This window comes from Apis florea, unplaced genomic scaffold (assembly GCF_048593485.1).
Source record: "Apis florea isolate Af1SG1 unplaced genomic scaffold, ASM4859348v1 contig_2350_pilon, whole genome shotgun sequence".
Classification (NCBI taxonomy): Eukaryota; Metazoa; Arthropoda; class Insecta; order Hymenoptera; family Apidae; genus Apis; species Apis florea.
Window position 1 is genome coordinate 834,394 of NW_028256565.1, and position 19,595 is coordinate 853,988.

At 21.8% G+C, this 19,595-nt stretch overlaps 5 protein-coding genes across 16 annotated transcripts; 3 read left to right on the plus strand and 2 right to left on the minus strand.

Moving 5' to 3' along the window:
- The first annotated feature begins 17 nt into the window (after positions 1-17).
- Positions 18-4,739, plus strand: LOC100864441 (venom acid phosphatase Acph-1). Of its 11 annotated transcripts, none has more exons than XM_086904282.1 (8): positions 18-240; positions 1,051-1,121; positions 2,740-2,932; positions 3,087-3,262; positions 3,324-3,570; positions 3,679-3,802; positions 3,929-4,131; positions 4,314-4,739. In XM_086904282.1, the coding sequence occupies exons 4-8, from the start codon at positions 3,096-3,098 to the stop codon at positions 4,449-4,451; spliced, it is 879 nt and encodes a 292-aa protein (XP_086760408.1). In that variant the 5' UTR covers positions 18-240; positions 1,051-1,121; positions 2,740-2,932; positions 3,087-3,095; the 3' UTR covers positions 4,452-4,739. The 11 variants fall into 11 exon arrangements, with proteins under 11 accessions (XP_086760408.1, XP_086760399.1, XP_031774349.1 ...); XM_086904281.1 differs by having other exon boundaries at positions 130-277; XM_086904276.1 differs by lacking the exon at positions 1,051-1,121 and adding an exon at positions 2,341-2,548 and having other exon boundaries at positions 171-277.
- Positions 4,740-5,224: 485 nt separating this feature from the next.
- Positions 5,225-9,300, plus strand: LOC100864561 (uncharacterized). Its single transcript, XM_031918366.2, has 10 exons — positions 5,225-5,676; positions 5,825-6,239; positions 6,346-6,576; positions 6,683-7,098; positions 7,172-7,431; positions 7,708-7,856; positions 7,963-8,110; positions 8,396-8,624; positions 8,730-8,917; positions 9,053-9,300. Exons 1-10 carry the CDS (start codon positions 5,651-5,653, stop codon positions 9,091-9,093), a joined length of 2,103 nt encoding a protein of 700 aa, XP_031774226.1. The 5' UTR covers positions 5,225-5,650; the 3' UTR covers positions 9,094-9,300.
- Positions 9,301-9,474: 174 nt separating this feature from the next.
- LOC100871311 (annexin B9) lies at positions 9,475-12,465 on the minus strand. Its single transcript, XM_003696453.3, has 7 exons — positions 12,294-12,465; positions 12,095-12,146; positions 11,054-11,435; positions 10,753-10,905; positions 10,367-10,540; positions 10,063-10,244; positions 9,475-9,916 (listed from the first exon to the last, which is right to left on the minus strand). Exons 2-7 carry the CDS (start codon positions 12,122-12,124, stop codon positions 9,863-9,865), a joined length of 975 nt encoding a protein of 324 aa, XP_003696501.1. The 5' UTR covers positions 12,125-12,146; positions 12,294-12,465; the 3' UTR covers positions 9,475-9,862.
- LOC100872141 (ribonuclease H2 subunit B) lies at positions 12,378-15,943 on the plus strand. 2 transcript variants are annotated; one of them, XM_086904283.1, is made up of 6 exons: positions 12,378-12,588; positions 13,251-13,657; positions 13,888-14,126; positions 14,231-14,516; positions 14,654-14,874; positions 14,945-15,943. In XM_086904283.1, the coding sequence occupies exons 2-6, from the start codon at positions 13,570-13,572 to the stop codon at positions 15,032-15,034; spliced, it is 924 nt and encodes a 307-aa protein (XP_086760409.1). In that variant the 5' UTR covers positions 12,378-12,588; positions 13,251-13,569; the 3' UTR covers positions 15,035-15,943. The 2 variants fall into 2 exon arrangements, with proteins under 2 accessions (XP_086760409.1, XP_003696507.1); XM_003696459.4 differs by lacking the exon at positions 12,378-12,588 and having other exon boundaries at positions 13,178-13,657.
- A 263-nt stretch (positions 15,944-16,206) lies between these two features.
- bys (Bystin) lies at positions 16,207-18,878 on the minus strand. The gene is made up of 3 exons (XM_003696460.3): positions 18,278-18,878; positions 17,070-18,001; positions 16,207-17,003 (listed from the first exon to the last, which is right to left on the minus strand). The coding sequence occupies exons 1-3, from the start codon at positions 18,419-18,421 to the stop codon at positions 16,775-16,777; spliced, it is 1,305 nt and encodes a 434-aa protein (XP_003696508.1). The 5' UTR covers positions 18,422-18,878; the 3' UTR covers positions 16,207-16,774.
- Positions 18,879-19,595: the final 717 nt, after the last annotated feature.

The following is a 19,595-nucleotide window of genomic DNA, read 5'->3' on the forward strand; positions in this document are numbered from 1 at the left end:
AATGATTATTCCCTACCGTGGTGCAAATCTCTTTCGCAACGTTCAGCCTCACGTGATGTTTTTTGCTACTTAAAAAGAATAAAAATTGCGTCTTGCGATCACATTTAAAGAATCGTGGTTTTTACATAAATCAGTCACTTTTCCAACGAATTCAAAGCCCCGACTTTATCCTCGGATCCGTTCATTTTCTGAACATTAATTTCGAAACAATTTTAAAATAACGCGATATTTGTGTACAAGGTGAAACGTCTTCTCAACAAATTATCATCAACATGTCGTATGATTCAGTTTGCAATTTTTTTCTTTTTCCTTTTTTTTTTTTTTTTACGCAGTACTTGTCGTTATTGTTCCATTGTATGCAATATGCAGATAAGAGCACAATAATTCACAAAATACATGAGATGATATTACACGAGACGATGCGCTTGCTAATTTCAACGAAACGAAACACGTTTTCAGTAAATTTAATTTATATGACAATTAGTAATCACGATAAATTAAAATACTTCGATCGTGAATCAAAATTAAATTTTTATCAAATTATTAGGAAAATTATAAGAATTATTATATTAATATATCTTTCAATTTAAATAAAAATCAAATAATTCAAGAAGTGATTCAAAACTAGATAATTGATTAATTATCATGTCTGTGTAATAGAATCTTGAAGTATTATATAGCTTATAAGGAATTACTCCCGTTTCTTTTTTTTGGAAAAAAAAAATTGGAAAAATAATACGTAATAATACGTGATAAAGTTACGCGAAATTCGGTAGCGTCATAAATTTAAGAAATTTTAATTTCCTTGATTGTTAATAATCAAGTCGGAAAAAGAGGTACGTATATGACGCGTAGGAATTCCCTTCTACGTTAATTTTTCTTCCAGTGTCAACTTACCAACTTTCGAGATGATCTCCAGTTTTAATCTAGACTAATGTTCATACGTATTATTTTTTCCAATCGTATCTGTAATTCGGTAACTTATATTAATTTACATTGAACATATAAATTACTTGTGTCTTTTTTATAACCGATTTTTGTTTTCTTAAGTGTTGAAAAAAAAAAAGTATAAAACAACGAATTACATACACGGATTTAATCATTTAAAATAATTCTTCCATGTAAGTAGACATCACGTTTTATAATCATCCTCTTGAAAAAAGTAATATCTTACCATTGGCTTATCCTTTCATTATATATACACTTATTATTCGTCATTTTGACATAAAATGCGAAATCGACGTCGAGTATGCACATTAACCGAAAAATTTGCGTATATATAGTATTACGTTTGACACAAAACGATACGATTCAACTTTCACCACCGAGTATATCGATGAAATTGTTCGATTTCTTTTTAAAATAATTTTGTATGATTATCAAAATGATTATATGACAATTTTTATATGTTTCTAACAATAAACAATAGCGAATATGACTATGCACATATTAGAATTAATTCGATTTGCACGGATAGCTATATAGGCCAATAATACAAGCGAATCATCTCTACTTTAACGTTAATATATATATATATATATATATACACACGTATATATACATTTATATTATTCTCGGCACGCGAAAGCAGACAACAGTTGAAATTCGATACTCATGTTTTCATCATACGATCAAAAGTGTATAAACATTGTAATCTTCTCTTCCATAAATACGCGTAAATATCCTACGATTTGATCAAAATGTAAAAATAAAACAGGAACGGAAAAATATTTTTAACAATTATCCATAATGTAATGCTAATGTCTTTTATTTGTGTATAGATAAAGTATAATACTATTAGTTAATAATTTTTTCGATACATACCATATTTCATTAATGATTTATCTCTAAAAAATTCAATATTGAGAGTAATGAATAATGGAAATACTTTAAAAACTTGAACATTAATAAATTACAAGTGAATGACATTGTTTATAGATAGCAGTGCATCTTCTTCTAAAAATATCGTATCAATATTTTTCATTGTATGAATAGAATAAAACAATAAATGAAGCTTATAGAAATTGATTAATAAAATTCGTTTCTAGAGTATATATTATAATATACTTTCTAAAATCATTATTCAAATATTATCAAAATTATAATAATATGTACATTTCTGAATATCAATATTTGTAAAATAATTATCAAGTTAACATGTGTCATACATAAAACATAAGTTCAATGTGTATATATGTAACGAATAGTGTATATAAGACAAGAATATTTACGAAACAACAGTAATGTTACAGTAGTGTAGAGTATATATTGATATATAGTATATATCGATTCGTTTTCGAATTTTTATTTCAATTTTTCATTTTCAATTTTGTTTTTTAGATTATTTTGTATTGGTAAAAAAAATGAAGCAAAGTATTCGATTATAATGTGATATTTTTCGATAGCCTATCGTTAGTTAAATAAATTCCCGTATAAAATGCGTTGACATTAGATTTTTTCGTATTTTAAAATACCAATTCTTCGTAGTTTTGTCTACTATAAACATATGAACGTTGCTCGAACGAAATAAAAGTATATTCAACACACGGTAAGATTTTGTAATATAATTATCAATATGACAAAATTAGCAAGATTCACTTAATAAAAATAGAAAGAAAATGTTATATGGAATCTTTTCTAGTTTAATATACGTGATATATAAATCATGATTACATCTAGTGAAATTGAATAAAGCTATACACAAATTTATTTGTTAAATTATATTTCGATTGCTTTTAGAACGATAGGTACCATATGGACTTTAAGATTCATCATTTGCCTCCTTTGTTGTCGAGCATCTTTGGCAGAACTGAAACTTATACAGACGGTATTCAGACATGGAAACAAAACGCCATCGAATATCACTTTTTATCCTAACGATCCTTACATTAATTGTACTTACGAGCCGGTGGGACGAGGAGATTTAACAAATGTACGTGTAATATCATTTTTTGTATAATCATTATGTGATTATAATTAATTTGCATGATCTTAATTCTTGCAAATGTTATATATAAAAAGAAACGAATTCGATTAAATAACACGAATTAATCGTAGACAAATTTTAATTTTATTTACCAACGTAGGTTGGTAAAATGACCATGTATCAAGTTGGCCAATTCTTTCGAGAAAGATACGAAGATTTTTTGGGAGAAATTTACACGAAAAAGAAGATTTGGTTTCGCTCGGATAAAATAGATAGAACTGTAATGAGTGGACAACTCGTGGCAACTGGACTATATCCACCTTCCAAAATACAAAGGTTTTTTCTTCTAAATTGAATCAACAATTACAAGTTGTAATTTCATGAAAATTCATTTTAGGTGGAATCCAGATTTGAATTGGCAACCTATACCTATATGGACAATGCCAATTGCCATGGACTGCCTTTATAACACTCGATATTCTTCAAAATTTCATATATTGAGAAACATAGTGGAAGAAACAGACGAAAATGTGATACAATTTGAAAAAGATAATAAAGATATTTATAAATATTTGTCGGAACACACAGGTGGTAATATCACGCAATTAAGAGTGTTTATATTATATAAATATTTATTCGAGCAGGTATCTTTTCAACTTTTGAAAAAAATTAAATTAATTGAAAAAGATTGAAAATAATTAACATATTTTTTTATCTATATAAAAAACGTAAATAGAAATAATTTTTTCTAGAAAGATATTGGTTTAGAATTACCAGAATGGACGAAATCAGTTTTTCCCGGGAAACTTGAAGAATTAGCTGTATACGACATTTCGATTAGTATTCGTACTCTAGAATCGAAGCAAATATTAGCTGGTAAATTTAAATTTCGTTGTCATTTTTTTCTTATTTTTACTGATAAATAAAAAAATTCTAAATATTAATATAATTCATCGATTTCATTTGATTTATTATATTATTAATAATTGTTTCACTCGACAGGAATATGGATTCGCGAATGGTTGAATCATGTTAATGATTATATCAGCAAAAACGATACGCGAAAAGCGTTTATGTATGCGGCACATGATATAAATATCGCATATATACTTTCTGCTTTGGATAATTTCGACAATGAAATTCCTTACTTTGGTAGTAGCCTGATGTTTGAATTACACGAAGACAATAATGAATATTACGTTCAGGTAAAAACATATTTTCTATAAAAAATAAATTGATACAGGATATTATTTTTGAAATTAAGATGTGATTAATAAAAATGATTAAAAAAATCACATAAAATCAAAACTTTTCAAAATTAATTTTTATTTATTATTATTTATATTATTTTTACAATTAAATTTATTGTTATCATTATTGTTCACAGATGCTTTATAAAAATAAGGATAATATTCGAGTACTTGAATTCCCTAATTGTGATAAGATGTGTCCATTAGATGAATTCAAGAAATTTGTAAAGCCTTTAATATCGTTTAATATGGAAGAAGTATGTAGACAAATATAAAGAAGCATATATTTTCTTGTATTTTCCAATCTTTTTATCAAATTTTAAATATATTGTAAAGAATAAAAATTTTAATCAACTTTTTCTTTATATATGTATTATATATATAAGAATATGTATTCTATTATATGTATATTATATGTATTCTAACATATCTATATTATGTAATATATATAAGCGATTGAATTTAATTTTCGAGATATTCACAAAAAACTTTTAATACTTTTAATACTTCACATTGAATTATTATATCTAATAAATAAATATATAAAAATATTTTATAGAAAACTGTAGAAAAATTTTCATTATTCATAAAATATATTCATATTTTATTTATAAAATATATCTATATCTACATTTGAAAAAATTATTTATAAAATATATGTATATATATATCTTACGATATATAAAAGAAACAATAAAATTAATCAAATATTGGAGTGCATTTTTATAGAACTAATATAGACAAAAAAGGCAAAGAGAGAGGATAGACATAGAAAGGAAAAAATTGTAAAAAAAAATAGAAATAAAATACGAATTGATTATCAGCGCTGTTTTTGAAATATTAAAAACATTTTTTTAAAGATAGGATAAAGTAGAATAAGAATTATGAATCAGCATCATCTTTTGAGCGCTTTTAAAAACATGATTCTTAAAAGAAATATCTTTAATATTCAAGAGATGGCGCTGTGAATTTTTATTCTATTTCTATCTTTCTTCCATTATCTTTTATCTTTTTTTTTATGTGTTTCATTTGCAATGTCTCTGGAGATGTCGCTGATTTCTATATTTTTATTCTATCTATGTTCTTCTCCCGTTATTTGCTCTCCTTGTCTATACTTGTTCTTGGCGCGTGACTGTAACCACAGATAAAGTGAAAAATATCAATTGCTTGTGTCAAGAATTTCCAAAATCTTATAACGATAAATTTGGGAAACAAAATAAATACAGCTGTCATTGTTTGATTATAAATTCTTGAAAAAAAAACAAGTGACTTCTTTAATAGAATTTTTAAATCCAATTATGTAGTCAATTTTATTTTGACATTCATTTGAAAAATAAACACTAGTATCATATTAATGATTATAATAATTCAATGAAACTTCACATAATATCAAATAAGATATGTAATAAAATCTATAATAATAATATGATTTAAAAACATATTTAAAACGCAGTTTTAATTTAATTTCTTAGTTATGGATAGATTTTTACATATCGATTGGTAAGTACAAAAAATTGGAGTATTTTAAATAACCTAAATTGTTTAAAAATTATATTTTAATTAATGAAAATTACTAAGATAATTATTTTTTCTTTCTTTCTTTTATTTAATAGAAAATAAACAATATTTATAATTATTAATTTAACAGGAATTGTCCATTAGAAGACATAATAGATAATACTTTTATTAATGAAGAAAGATTAGAAAAAGAAAGTGTGATGCATAGGATTATGACTGGAAATTTTACAGATCCATTTAAAAATATTGAAGAAGATTATCAAAATGTTAAAATCAATTTGATCAAAGATGTTGATCCTGATTTAAATGAAGAAGGTAATAATGACATTGAGATAAATGAAGGAGAAAAAGAATGTGAATCTAAACAAATAAATAAAGTGAAATGTTATGTACCTGGTATTGTTAAATCAATATTTAAGTTTCCTAAGAAATCTCAATTAAACAAAGAACAACAAGCAATGTGTTTAAGAGTCTTATTAAGATTTTCAAAATCTGGTAAACCAAAATTAACACGAAGAGAAAGAGAAGAATTACAAAAATATATGGTATATAAAATATATAAAATAAATCATACAAAATTATTGAAGTAATTTTTCTAATATAGAATTACATGCACTACTATTCTTTATGATATGTAATTTTATATTATAGGATTTGAAACAAATAATATCTCAAGAACAAGATGAATTTTTAGAGTTTGCAAAAAGCAAATGGCATGAAAGATCATTCAAAATTACATGTGAAGATTATATAAATTTACATTGGAAATCAAAATTACAATATATTTATGAATTACCTAGATATTATACCGAAGTAACAAGTATTCCATTTGTAGCAGACAAAAATATTGATATAACATTTATTTCTAACTGTTTACAACTAGTAAGTAATAAAATATTATATACCTATGCATGTGATATATAAATATAATTGGAATATAATATTATATATTATGTTTCATTGAAATTTAAATACAAAGTTCTTATAGGGTACATTACAAAAGATAGAGTTACCAACTTTCACTAAACCATGTATGCTGAGAATAAATTCAGAACAATTACAAAAAAGATTTTCTTCTAATCAAACTAATTCCAATAAGTCTTTATTTTCTTATAAATTACCTGTAAGCGAAGATGTAAATTGTCAAAAATTGGCTGAAAGTAATAATGTGGATTTAGTAATTTCATCAAGTGGCCTTAAGTGTTTGGTAAATAATATTGGACCAACAAATTCAAACTCATGGATTTTACCTTTTATAATAAAAAAACATAATGATAAAAATATTATCTATATAGATAAACCAGCACCACCAGTTGCTAGTACTATACCAGAAAAAAATACTTGGGTATATAAATACATTCTTAAATATTTCTTTTTCCATACAAAACGTTTACCTTCAAACAAGTAAGATAAAAATTTATTCTTAAAAAATTTTATTCTTTTCTTTGATTATATTATAATCAAATTTCAATTATAGTAATAGTAATGAAGAACATGATGATAATATATTTGGAGATATTAATTCTGAGGAATTATTAAAATTAGAAGAAAAATATGAAAGTATTTCAACAAAAATTAACAATGAATCACTTTCAAATATGTCAGAAAAGAATAAAAACTTTGAAGAAATTTTAATAGAAGAAGATATTAAAAATAATGTAAATTCTGACATAATAAATAATAAAGAATATTTATATAACACATCTAATTTCTATAATGCTTCTATGAATAATGAAGGTAAAATTTTTTAATATCTATATATACTAATATATTTCTTAAATTATAAATTAGTTATAAAAGTGATCAATTATCAAATAAATTTTTTATTAAAAGTTTTTTTATTAAAAATTATTAATTTCTTTAATAATTATTATTATTGTTTGTTGTTATTATATGTTATGATAAACATAATGTTTATAACAATTATTATTATTATTATTATTATTATTATTATTATTATTAAAATAAAAAAAATAAAAAATATTAAAAGTAATTAGTTTTATAAATGAATAGGTACAGAAAATAAATGCTCTGAAATGATAGAAGATAATGTATCATACAAATTATTTACCATTGGACAACTTACAGAACAAAATGAATTAATGAAAAATATTACCAGAGAATACAAAATATTAGTTCGAACAAAAACACATGGATTTGAGGTCTGTATATGCTATACTATTTAATATTTTTGTAACTTAATAATAAATATTTTTAAAAAATAATACAACATTTTTTTACGTTATTTTTTCTAATTTATTTTTGTAGATTTTACGAAATAAAATAGAAAGATTGTTATTATTAACACCAAAATTAGAGCATCAAGTTGATTTTGGTGCTGAAGCTGTAACATTAGAAGAAGCATTGAAACAATGGATATCTTTAATTTTTAGACCTAATACATCGCTTGCACGAGGTAAATTATTTATAATAAATAATATATAATATAATAAACATAATTTATATATATAAATATAATTTAAATATTGATTTAATTAAAGTTAAAACATAAGAAATCTATATATATTAAAAGTAAGTTTTAAAAAAGAATATTTTGATCATAATATACTGTATATTATAATATATTGAATTAATTCCTATTAAATTAGTAGTAATAAGACATTATAATAGCATTGAATAATAAATGTAAAAATGTTTATCCTAATATTGCAAATATCATATCATATAATATTTATTTTAGTTCGAATATCTGCAAAAACATCGGAAATATTGCAAATAGAATATCGCACAGCAATGTCTATAAATAACGAAATCAAGAGACTTTTTAATATAAAAGTCGAAGATTCTTTAGTAATTTTACATAATGTTATTCAATCTCTTACAAATTTATCTTCAGGACATTATATTATGAGACATACAGTAAGAAATGGAGCATTCGCTACTGTTTTTAAAGTAGCAGAAAATCCAGGGTAAATGATTTAAAATATATTATTACAAATTTATTTATTTAAATTTTTTGATTTAGAATAAGTATTATTTACTTTGTAGTTATTTTTAATAATTTTTATTTCCAGAAAAAATATTCTTGATATGCATACAATTTATGGTGAACAATTTCATACTTTATCTAATTCTCCTTGGATTCCATTGGATAAAACCATACCAACTCCAATGCTTAAATGTTTCGAAAGAATGCCAGCTATGTTTTATCCATTAATTAATACATTTCGTAATAATAAAAAATGTAATACATCTAAAGCAGGTATTGTATATTAATATTATATAACTATTGTATATTATATGTATATTATATATAAATATTATATATAAATATTATATTATATTAAAATAGTTATAATCATTTAATTAGTCATAATTAATATTATTTTTTTCCTAGGATCTGTTCGTAGAAGTTTGAGAAATAAGAAAAAAAAATAATTAATAAAAAAATAATAAATAAAATAAATAATAATAAAAAGAATTAATTAAATAATTTGTTTTTAAAAAGATACTGTGATTTTCTATCATCATTTTAACATACGAATAGAAAAAATATTGATGATATGTATATATGTATAAAATATCACACTTGTAATATTTGTAATTTTAAATCAACTATATTAAAATAAGCATTTACTTAACTAATTACAATAATATGTTTTATTTATATTTAAATATAATTTTTTATAAATATTAAATTACAATTATTAAATAATTTATTAATAATATAATTATATATGTTTCTTTAATAAATACAAAAAGTATTTTCAAGTATTCAATATTTGTTGATATTAAATTAAATATAAAGTACACTATGAGAATATTTCAATACATTTATTTTTATAAAGATTTTACAACAATTGATGTAAATATTAGATTTTCATTATAAAATATATAATTATTTATAATAAAAATATAGTATATAATTATATGATTTAATAAAATATACATCATCAAAAATAAATGTTATTTTATTATATATTATAATAAAATAAGTATCATATTAATTCTTTTGAGATTCTTTGAGATTCTTTAATTGTATAAAATATATAATAAAATATTTCTTTATATTCATATCTTTAATTAATAAATTGATGTATATATTTTAAACAAATATGTTATTTTAGATTATTGAAAACACATTCATCATATATTTGTGCTATAAATATTATTTAAGTTTAAGAATTCATTATCAAATTTATTTTTATTAAGTAGAAACAAGCGAGAGTAAAGCTTTTTTGTAATCACCAGATGTGTCACCCTAAAATATTAATAATTATCAATTTATGAAAAATTCAAACTCTTTTGAAACTTATTATTTGATTTTTATTTTTAGATATATTAAAAAATATATTAAATATTTAAATTCCATAAAACATAAAAAAGTAATAAAAAATAAATACATACCGCAATCCAGCTTTCCAATGATTTTCCATAACGTTCTTCAAAAGCTTTTTTAATATCACCCAAATCAATTTCACTTCGAGAAACGATAATGCGAATTAATGTTCGATCTTTTGTTCCAATACCATGCATACTGGCATACAATCGTTCCGCAAAAAAACCAACTTTTGATTTTACACATTTCACTATTACACAACAAATTATCAAAGTATTTATATTTAATTTATATGAAATGAAATTTTTAAAATACGAAAATTTTATTATTATAATTTCATTCTATTGAATAAATTTAAAAAAAAATATTAACCTATTCCAAGTAGACCTTTTTCGAGATTTCCAGAAAATTCCTTTTTAATAGCAACTTCAATATCATGCCCAGATATTTTTTCATATTCAATAAAAGTCTGTCTTAATTGTTGATAACTACGAGTTACTAAAATAGCATTAAACTGCGATTCATCTGTACCCCATTGTTTTTCACCTATATATAATAAAATAATAATTATTTTTCAAATAAATTAAGTGAATTTCTGCAATTATCTCGAAATACATTGGGAAATTTTTTTCGCGACTTATAAGAAGACAGAATTTTTTACGACTTTATTTACCATCTACATTTTATTAATCTAAAAAAGATTTTTTATCTTTATATACTTCTTAATATTAAAAATATATTTGTATTGTTATACATACCAGCTTCATATAATACTTGTGCATCTGCTATAGCCTGAGTTTGATCTATTCCTTGATTTTCATCTCTATTTGCTTGCACAAGAGACACTAATAATCTTTTAAAATGACCTGAAGTATCTCCTTTCAAATCACTTTCAAGAGATTTTCCATATACTATTAAAAACAAAATATGTTAAAATTTTAACAAAGTAATTAAAATTTATATAAAGTATATAATCTATTAATTAAAATATACAAAAATATAATCTATTTAATAAAATAGTATCATAATTTAAATAAAAATATTAATTTCTAAACTTACAATTTTCATAAAATGCTGCAATAGTACGTATACCATAATTACTCAAAGTACATAAAATTTCTACAATTGCTTCTTCATCAGTTCCTAATCCACTAACAGCATCATGTAATTCTTTAGCATAATAATGAGGTAATGGTGTCATAAGAGCAATTATAACATCTTCTAATTTCCCTGTTAATTCACTTTTTAAATCACTAACCAAATCTTTTCCATACAAAGTTTTATATGCTTCAGCAATTTCTAATCTCTGAACAATTCCTCTTCTTGTAAGTACATCAATAATTGTTTTCTCATCAGTACCAAAACCTTTCATTGCTTTACGTAACAATGCAGCATCTGCATTTGCATCAAATGGTTCTGCAGGATATACTGTAGGAGTACACTAAAATAGATAATATATATTTTTTATATTATTTCAAATTAATATATTTGTTTATTGTTTAGTTTATTTTTATATCTTGTTTTGTTTAGTTTTTATTTAACATTCTGATATAAAATAAAATATATTATATATATTAACAAATTATAATTAATTTAGTAAAATCTGTTGGCATATCAATAATTTTTTATTTTTCTAAAGTTAATTTTTTATTTTTTACTTTTTTTTTAAGTTTTTTTAAGTTTTCTGAGAATATTTCACAAAAAAAATTCAAAAATATCAATTTTAAGTTTAAAAATCTATTGATTATGCAATTATGCATATAGTGACAAATAAAAATATTTGCATATTTGCATCAAATTTTTCTATAATGAAATTTAACAGAAAGAATACATATTAAATATAGAGAATAAATATTAAATAATTAACTCTTGGTTCATTAAAGTTTCTATGATTTTAACAGAATTTTTATATTAAATAAATATTTTATATAGTAAAAGATTTATTTCATAATCATAATATGCAAATAAATTGAACATTAATTGATTGTTCAAATGAATGCGATAAAAATATAGCTGATCAATTCTCATACCAGAAATAGATCAACTTGATTAGTAATCGTATAAAGAAAGTTGTAATTAAATTTAAAAAAATGTACTTACTTTAAACGGATAGTATTGTTGTTGTGACATTTTTATCCGTATAACAAACTGCCTAAAATAAATGAAAATAATTATTAATCAATTCAAAAAAGAATTACACAAATGCATTATTATCGCTATGTAGTCACAATCATAATTTTTTGTTCTTTTATAAGTATAAGTATCCATATAAATAAAAATGTAATTAAATGTAACTTACAATAACTATATTTAAAAATATGTACAAATAACACTGTTTTTGAAAAATGAAATTGGAATAATATCGAATAACAGCAAAGAAAACCTTCACGTCTAATAGCCGGCTAGCCAATGACAGGCACACCCACTTTCGTATATCACGTCATTCGTATTCTGTATTTCTTTGAAGGTTTACTAAGTAAAGAGTGAGTAATAAGTAAGAGGAAAAAAAGTCACAATGCTTCCAATGACAAAACTTTAATACATATTTACACCTACGAAAATTAATGCAACAAATCCTTTCTATTTTTAAAAAGGTTATTCATCTTCCATATATATGTGATATATTTTATTAAAAAATTTTATAAAATTTTTAATGAAGAAAAAATATAATTAAAATTATTTCTATACTTTCTTTTATTATTCATAATTATATTTTTATATTTTGCATAAATAAAAGCCACAAAAATGTATTTCATATACCATATTATAAATTTAATCAAATATATATTTTTTATAATTTATTTATTAATCAAAAATTAAAATATTCAAATTGTTAAATTATTTAATTTATCAGTATTGTTATATAATATCTATATATTATATAAAATTATGGAAATCTAATCAGATGAATTTAGAAAAATATTTAATTTTTATATAATGTTTGGTATTAATAATCAAGTATTCAGTATTAAAAAATTAATTCAATGTAAATTTAATGCATATAATTATTATAAATGAAATATAAACAGCATAATATAGGAAATATTAAAATATAAATTTTTTATTTAATATTATTTTGTTATCTTAAAATTATTGGACTTTCTCTTTATTAATATTAATATATTCGAAAAGTAATATAAAATTAAAAATATAAGTATAACGTAAAAACACATACATATATGTAGTTTAAATTTTTCATACTTGAAAGAGAGAGAGAGAGAGAGTATTATTTTCATATGTCTTCCTTTTTTAAAAGATGGCTTGTTAGCGCGGTAACGCCTCTTTGTTAATTTTCCGATCATCGACTACTCATTGATGTTCGACTACACATCGAGATTTCAAATGTCATTTCTTACAACATTGGCGACATGTGGCAATTAACGTGTTTATTTATTAAAAGAGATACGCAATACAATATATTTCAACTATTAAATAATAAGACATTACAATTTGGTGGTTCTATGAAAAATGGTTGATCGCTAGATTTGATATATGTATGTGTATTAATTCAAGAAAAAAATTGTGTGAAAAAAATAAATAATTAATATAATATCGATTTATATACGCGCGTAAACATGCCGCGTACCAAAGCATCACCAAAAAAATGTATTAAAACAACTAATTCACATCCAGGTACAAATACATGGGTTTTTTTAATGAAAGGTGAATAAAAATTATTTTGTATTTAAAATCCCCCTATTATATATTTATTGTAATATTATGATATAAATATCGGTGTTTTTTAATATTATTTATATTATATATAAAATTTAATTCTATTATTTAAAATTGTTTATATTTTTCTATTTTATATGTATTATTTTCTGAATCATATTATATTTTTTTTAAGTATATTCATAAAATTATATTATCTTTATATATTTTATATGTAGGTGATAGTTTAAATAATACAGATGGTGGTGTACCTGATGTTATTAAATTAAGGCATCCAGCTACAAATCAGCCTGCAATGTTTGTATTTAGTCCAGGCAATGTAACAGTACAAGAAGTTTTAACATTTGATGAAAATAAAAGATCATGGTTTATAGATGATAATGTAAAATCTGATGGAAAATTACATTTATCTACTCCTATTGATCCAATATTTTTAATATTACCTTATTTGAGAAAGGTATTTTTGAATTATTACTTTTTAATGATTTCTTTATATAAATCTTTATATAAATATATAATTTAATATCTTTAAATATATAAATTGCAAAATCATACTTGTAGTCACAACAAGCACAACCATTAGAACAATGTCTCTGGGATGAAGATTTTCCAGAAATGACTCGTCTCACTCAATGTCAAAATTTAAAATTGATATTAATTGCTGATCGTAAAGGAGATGAATCATTACAAGCTTATAAATTTAATGAAGAAAAGACATTGATTTGGTTGCGTAAGAAAGTGGAAAGAGTAGTTGAAGTATTAAAACAGAAGGGTATTCATGTATCACAGGGTGCTATTAGTGCTACTTACATTAAAAGTGCTAAGCATGAAACTGTTTCAGAAATGGGTAAAACAAAATAAATTTATTACAAATTTTAATAACTTCAATTATTTTTTAAATAAATATTTAAGTATAAAATAATATATATTTATATTAAAAAATATTTATTTAAAAAATATTTATCATATTTATTTTTTATTTAGAATATTTAAAATATGCTCATGGTATTGTATCAGAGTATCTTGCAGAAGATTTATCAAAAAAATTAGCACAATATTTAAATATATCAGATGAAACAGAAAATAAAAAACGAAAATTAAATAGTCCTAAAGATAATAATGATGAAAAAAGATCTAAGAAAGATACAAGTGAAAATGAATCAGTATTAAAACCAAAAACACCTGAATCAACCAAATTAGAAAAGGTAATAAATTTTTTTATATATATCAATATATTTGTATTATATTGATTATAATATATACTTTTTTATATAGCCTCAAAAAACAATTGGTAAAAAGGAATTAGCCAGACAAAAGGCTGCATCTGGATCCAAAAGCATTACTAGCTTCTTTAAGAAAAAATAAAATTTATGAAATTTAAAAAATCTAAAATACACATAAAGTTTTGAAATTTTAAATATTATATATATATGTATGTATGTATATGTATATATATATATATTTATACACACACACACATACATGTGATTTTTAGCACTGTTGTTTTATAAAAGTAGATTCAAAACTTTGTAAAATAGTTAAATTACATTGAAAAATATTTTAAATGATTGTTTAATCAATAGATAATTCTAATCAATAAGCAATTCCTTAAATTTTTTTAATACATATGTTGCAATTTTCCTACATTTAAAAATAAAATATTTAAGTACTTATCACATATAATTTTAGATATATGTAAAATATATTATAAAAGATTCAAATTTTGAAAAAATATGTAATAATCAAATCAGAAAAAAATGTCAATTTTGTTTATGAATTGTTAATTTTAAACAACAATGCAGTATAAAATTTAAAGAATTAGAAAAAAATTCATTATAAAATATTTTAAACAGCTTATAAGAATCACAATTATTTAAAGACACAAAAATCTTAAAATAATGAAAATCTATTAAATCTATTAATTATTATTGATAAAAAATGTCGGGATTTTTATTTAAATTTTTAAATTGATATGTAAAATTGTGTATAATTAAAAAATCTAATTGTATAATCTTGTTCAATATCCATCAATTTGTATTATTAAATATTTCTACATCATGATTCACAAAACTAATCTAATAGTACAAGCATAAAAATATCTGACTTTAGCATCTCAAAGTTCAATATTTTTGTATATATTTTGTATATCTTCATATATAGTTAAATATGTCAACACTTAAAGCGTTTGTATTTATTTGATATATTTTTACTGCTCAAAATAAATGTAATCAATCAATAATTTTTAATAAAAAAAAAAAATAAGATATTAAAAAATTTATTGTATATGTATTTAAAATAATATAATATAGTAACAAATTTTTGTTTTCAAAGTTTAAAATTAATGCAAACATTTGAAATTCTATCGTATTAAAAATGATTTTATGTTTATATATGTATATTTCGTAACTATTAAGAATAGACATAAACATTTTAAAAAAAGAAAAATATTAATAAATTTTAAAAGTAAATTTCATTTAATAATTCAGCCTTTTCAATATAAATTAGAAATTTTATATTAATATCAAATGATAATTTAATTTATTAATTTCTTAATTTTTATATTTTCAAATTTTACATTATATATAAATATATATATATAGATTTGAAAATTATTTACAAATAAGTAAAAATTAAATATTCATCATATATATAAAAATATATTGTTTAATTCTTTTGTTATTATAATTTATATTCATTCAATATTAAGTATTTATATTACTGAAGTTAATTATAATCATGTATTAAAATTTCAATACTATTTTTATATTATTATTATGTTCAATTATATTAATATATAATTACAATCATCAACTAGATATTGTTAAATTTGCAATTTAAGGATCTTAAATCATAAAATTATAATATAATTTTTAAATTGAATTATTTCGATATATATTATTTTTTATTTATAGTTTATTATATATTAATTCAAAATAATTGAATAATTAATAAATTACAAGTTATTTCTGATAATTTAGACATGTAATTCAATTCTATGATAATATATTGATAATCAACTTTGTTATATAAAAAAAAAAATTAAAATATGTATAATAAAAAAGATATATTTTATGAAAAATTTTAGATAAAAAATTTAATCAATATCTAATGAATCATAGGTTCTAGCTTAGGTTCTGTCATTTCTAAATCTCTGCATTTAGCATGCTGTAATTCTCTTCTCACTTCAGATGTGATTGTATGATGAAATTGTTTTTTTAATAATCTTAACAAAGCCTCTTTTTGCTCTGAACTAATATCACACTTATAACGTTGTACAAAAGTTAATAATGCTTGATGCCATAAAACTGGCAATTCTCTAGGATCTCTTTCAAATCTAAAAATGAATGTTATTGAATTAAATATGATCATTAAAATTATATGATTAAAATTTAATTTTTACCTAAGAAAATGAAATACCACTGCATCAATAACTCTATATGGAAGAGCATACTTTTTATCTAAAAATATTCTGAGAAAGATACTATTAGCTCCAGTATAGTCCATTTCTGCAATTTTTAATATTGCTGCTGAAGAATGCAAAATTGGTATTGAATTTTTAGCAATTACAGATCCTATAATAACAGCTTCTCTTAATGTACAAGTTCCAGATTCTAAAAGTGGAAGTAAAATTCCTTTCATAAAGCCAGCAGGTTTAAATAACGCTTTTCGTAAAGCTTGATATAAGTGAAAATTTAATCTTTTATATTCTGCTAAATCATCTCTAATTCGTGGTAATAGTATTAAATTATAAAATCTTTGGGCCATTTTTTCTTTAAGATTGGAGGCAAATATTCGAGTAGCCTGATACATTGCTGCAGCTGACCATTTTGGTGGGTCTGTAATATATAATATTTGTTCCCAATTTCTTAAACTAGGAACAATTTTGAATGCTTTAGGTAATTTTCCACTACGATATTTTGATAATACATCTCTAACACCTTCATACATTGCTTTAACTCTTGGATCTAAATCTTGCATTTGAAGAGAGCCAGCATCTGAAAATTGAGTTTCAATTTCCGTTTTCTTTTCTGTTAATTTTTCTAATATTATATCAGCTAATGTTTTCATAGGTGTAGGATCCTTAGACATGAACATTTGGATAGCTCGCTCATCTTCTTCATTTATTTCAATATTTTCATAATATTGTACAATATCTTGTTCATCTTCACTTGATTGTTCTTCTATATCACTAAATTCAGTACTATTATTAAGTTTTATAATTGGTTTTTTTATAGATTTTGATGTTTGTCCAATTCCATTTTCTTCTTCAATTTCCATTTGTTGTTGTCTGGCTTGAGATAAAATTCGTTTCGTAAGAACAGGATCCACAAACTATGGTTTGAAAATAAAATAATTCATTAAAAGTTAATGCTTAAATTAATATTTATATTTATATTTATAATTACATAAAATATTATTATACTTCAATATATAAATTTAATTGATTTTAAAAATATTAAATTCCATAAATTATAACAAATTATAAAGTAAATATAAAATTTTATTTTAAGAATAATATAAGTAATAACATTAACAATAATATATATAAAACAAACATTAACTAAAATTTTTAAATATTTCGTTAAATTAAAATACAATGAATTTAACCTTATCGTCATCTTCATTACGAATTCTAATTTTCTGTCTCTTTTTCGATTTTACACTTTTTTCTTCTTCTATTTGATCACCTAAAGCTACTTTTGGTTGCTTAATTTCACTTTTTGATACTTTTATCTTTTTTGCTTTACCCATTTTAAAATATTATGATATCTTATACAACTTAAAGAAAATATGAAGTAGAGACATGTGCTTATATCACATTGCAGTACATATCTAACTTAACCTAACTTTTTTTTTTTGGTAAATCCACTTTGCAACATTATTTTTTTTTCAATTTTTTTCCACAAGATTAATGGTAAATTCAACAATAATTCTGAATTTACATTTTGATACATTGATACATAATCAAATTATTAAAAATTATTAGTTTCAAATTCTATCTTTTCTCGCAATTTTATGAAATATTTTTGACAATATAATTTGGCAATTCTTATAATAAATTATTATAAGAATATTATAATATAGAATTTTATATTAGAATATCATAAATATTATAATTATTATAAATAAATAAAGGTCACATTGATTCATGATATTATATACGGAAAAATAGCACAACCATTTTCTACATTTTTATCACAATTTTTCTGCATTTTTTTATTATATGATTAAACATAATTATAAGATTTTAAATTCATACTTAGTATTTTTATTGAATATTTTGACATTATATGACAATCAACAACATAATTATTGCTTCTATTATTTATATTTATATTCACATTTATATTTCCATTTTTTATCAAGTAATTTTCTACAAATCAAATATAACAAATTTTCGATTTCAAAGAAAGCTAAAATTATACCATTATTTTAAATAAAAGAATTATATTCTTTCGATCAAATATTTTATTAAAGAAATTTATAAAAATTGAGAAAATAATTTAGAAACCATAAAGAATTCAAATTGAAGATATCGCATTTCATTTTACTAAAATTCATTTAATTATTCGATCAAAAACGAGAAAAATGCAAATATATTTATTTTTCGATAAATTAAATATAAAAATATATTTAGGAATTTGAAAAGGAATGATAAATATGAAAATGAAACAAACAAAATAACAGATATCAACAAGTTTATTTTCAAAAATATTATCTTCTTATTCATACAGAAAATTTACAATAGTTGCAGCCATTAGCAAATTTGTTTTACTTGCATACATTGTAATACAAATTTCCCAAGTCACACCACGAGGAGGTTGCTGCAAATGGTGACTCGCCCTATCTCCACGGGCCCATCCACCCTTCCTTCACAAATTTTAAACTGCGGTAGACATCATCGCAGTACATCAACCGTTTATTC

Excerpts from the sequence above, each read along its gene's own strand:
- LOC100864441 (XM_031918489.2), top strand. Across the intron at positions 3,571-3,678 it reads ATAAATATTTATTCGAGCAG|AAAGATATTGGTTTAGAATT; the intron begins GTATCTTTTCAA and ends AATTTTTTCTAG. Across the intron at positions 3,803-3,928 it reads ATCGAAGCAAATATTAGCTG|GAATATGGATTCGCGAATGG; the intron begins GTAAATTTAAAT and ends TTCACTCGACAG.
- LOC100864561 (XM_031918366.2), top strand. The coding sequence starts at position 5,651 with ATGGATAGATTTTTACATATCGATTG. Across the intron at positions 7,857-7,962 it reads CAAAAACACATGGATTTGAG|ATTTTACGAAATAAAATAGA; the intron begins GTCTGTATATGC and ends TTATTTTTGTAG. Across the intron at positions 8,625-8,729 it reads AAAGTAGCAGAAAATCCAGG|AAAAAATATTCTTGATATGC; the intron begins GTAAATGATTTA and ends TTTTATTTCCAG.
- LOC100871311 (XM_003696453.3), bottom strand. The coding sequence starts at position 12,124 with ATGTCACAACAACAATACTATCCGTTTAAA. Across the intron at positions 11,436-12,094 it reads AACAATACTATCCGTTTAAA|TGTACTCCTACAGTATATCC; the intron begins GTAAGTACATTT and ends TATCTATTTTAG. Across the intron at positions 10,541-10,752 it reads ACAAGTATTATATGAAGCTG|GTGAAAAACAATGGGGTACA; the intron begins GTATGTATAACA and ends TATTATATATAG.
- LOC100872141 (XM_086904283.1), top strand. The coding sequence starts at position 13,570 with ATGCCGCGTACCAAAGCATCACCAAAAAAATGTATTAAAACAACTAAT. Across the intron at positions 13,658-13,887 it reads ATGGGTTTTTTTAATGAAAG|GTGATAGTTTAAATAATACA; the intron begins GTGAATAAAAAT and ends TTTTATATGTAG. Across the intron at positions 14,875-14,944 it reads AATCAACCAAATTAGAAAAG|CCTCAAAAAACAATTGGTAA; the intron begins GTAATAAATTTT and ends TTTTTTATATAG.
- bys (XM_003696460.3), bottom strand. The coding sequence starts at position 18,421 with ATGGGTAAAGCAAAAAAGATAAAAGTATCAAAAAGTGAAATTAAGCAA. Across the intron at positions 18,002-18,277 it reads GTAATGAAGATGACGATAAG|TTTGTGGATCCTGTTCTTAC; the intron begins GTTAAATTCATT and ends TTCAAACCATAG. Across the intron at positions 17,004-17,069 it reads GTGGTATTTCATTTTCTTAG|ATTTGAAAGAGATCCTAGAG; the intron begins GTAAAAATTAAA and ends ATTCATTTTTAG.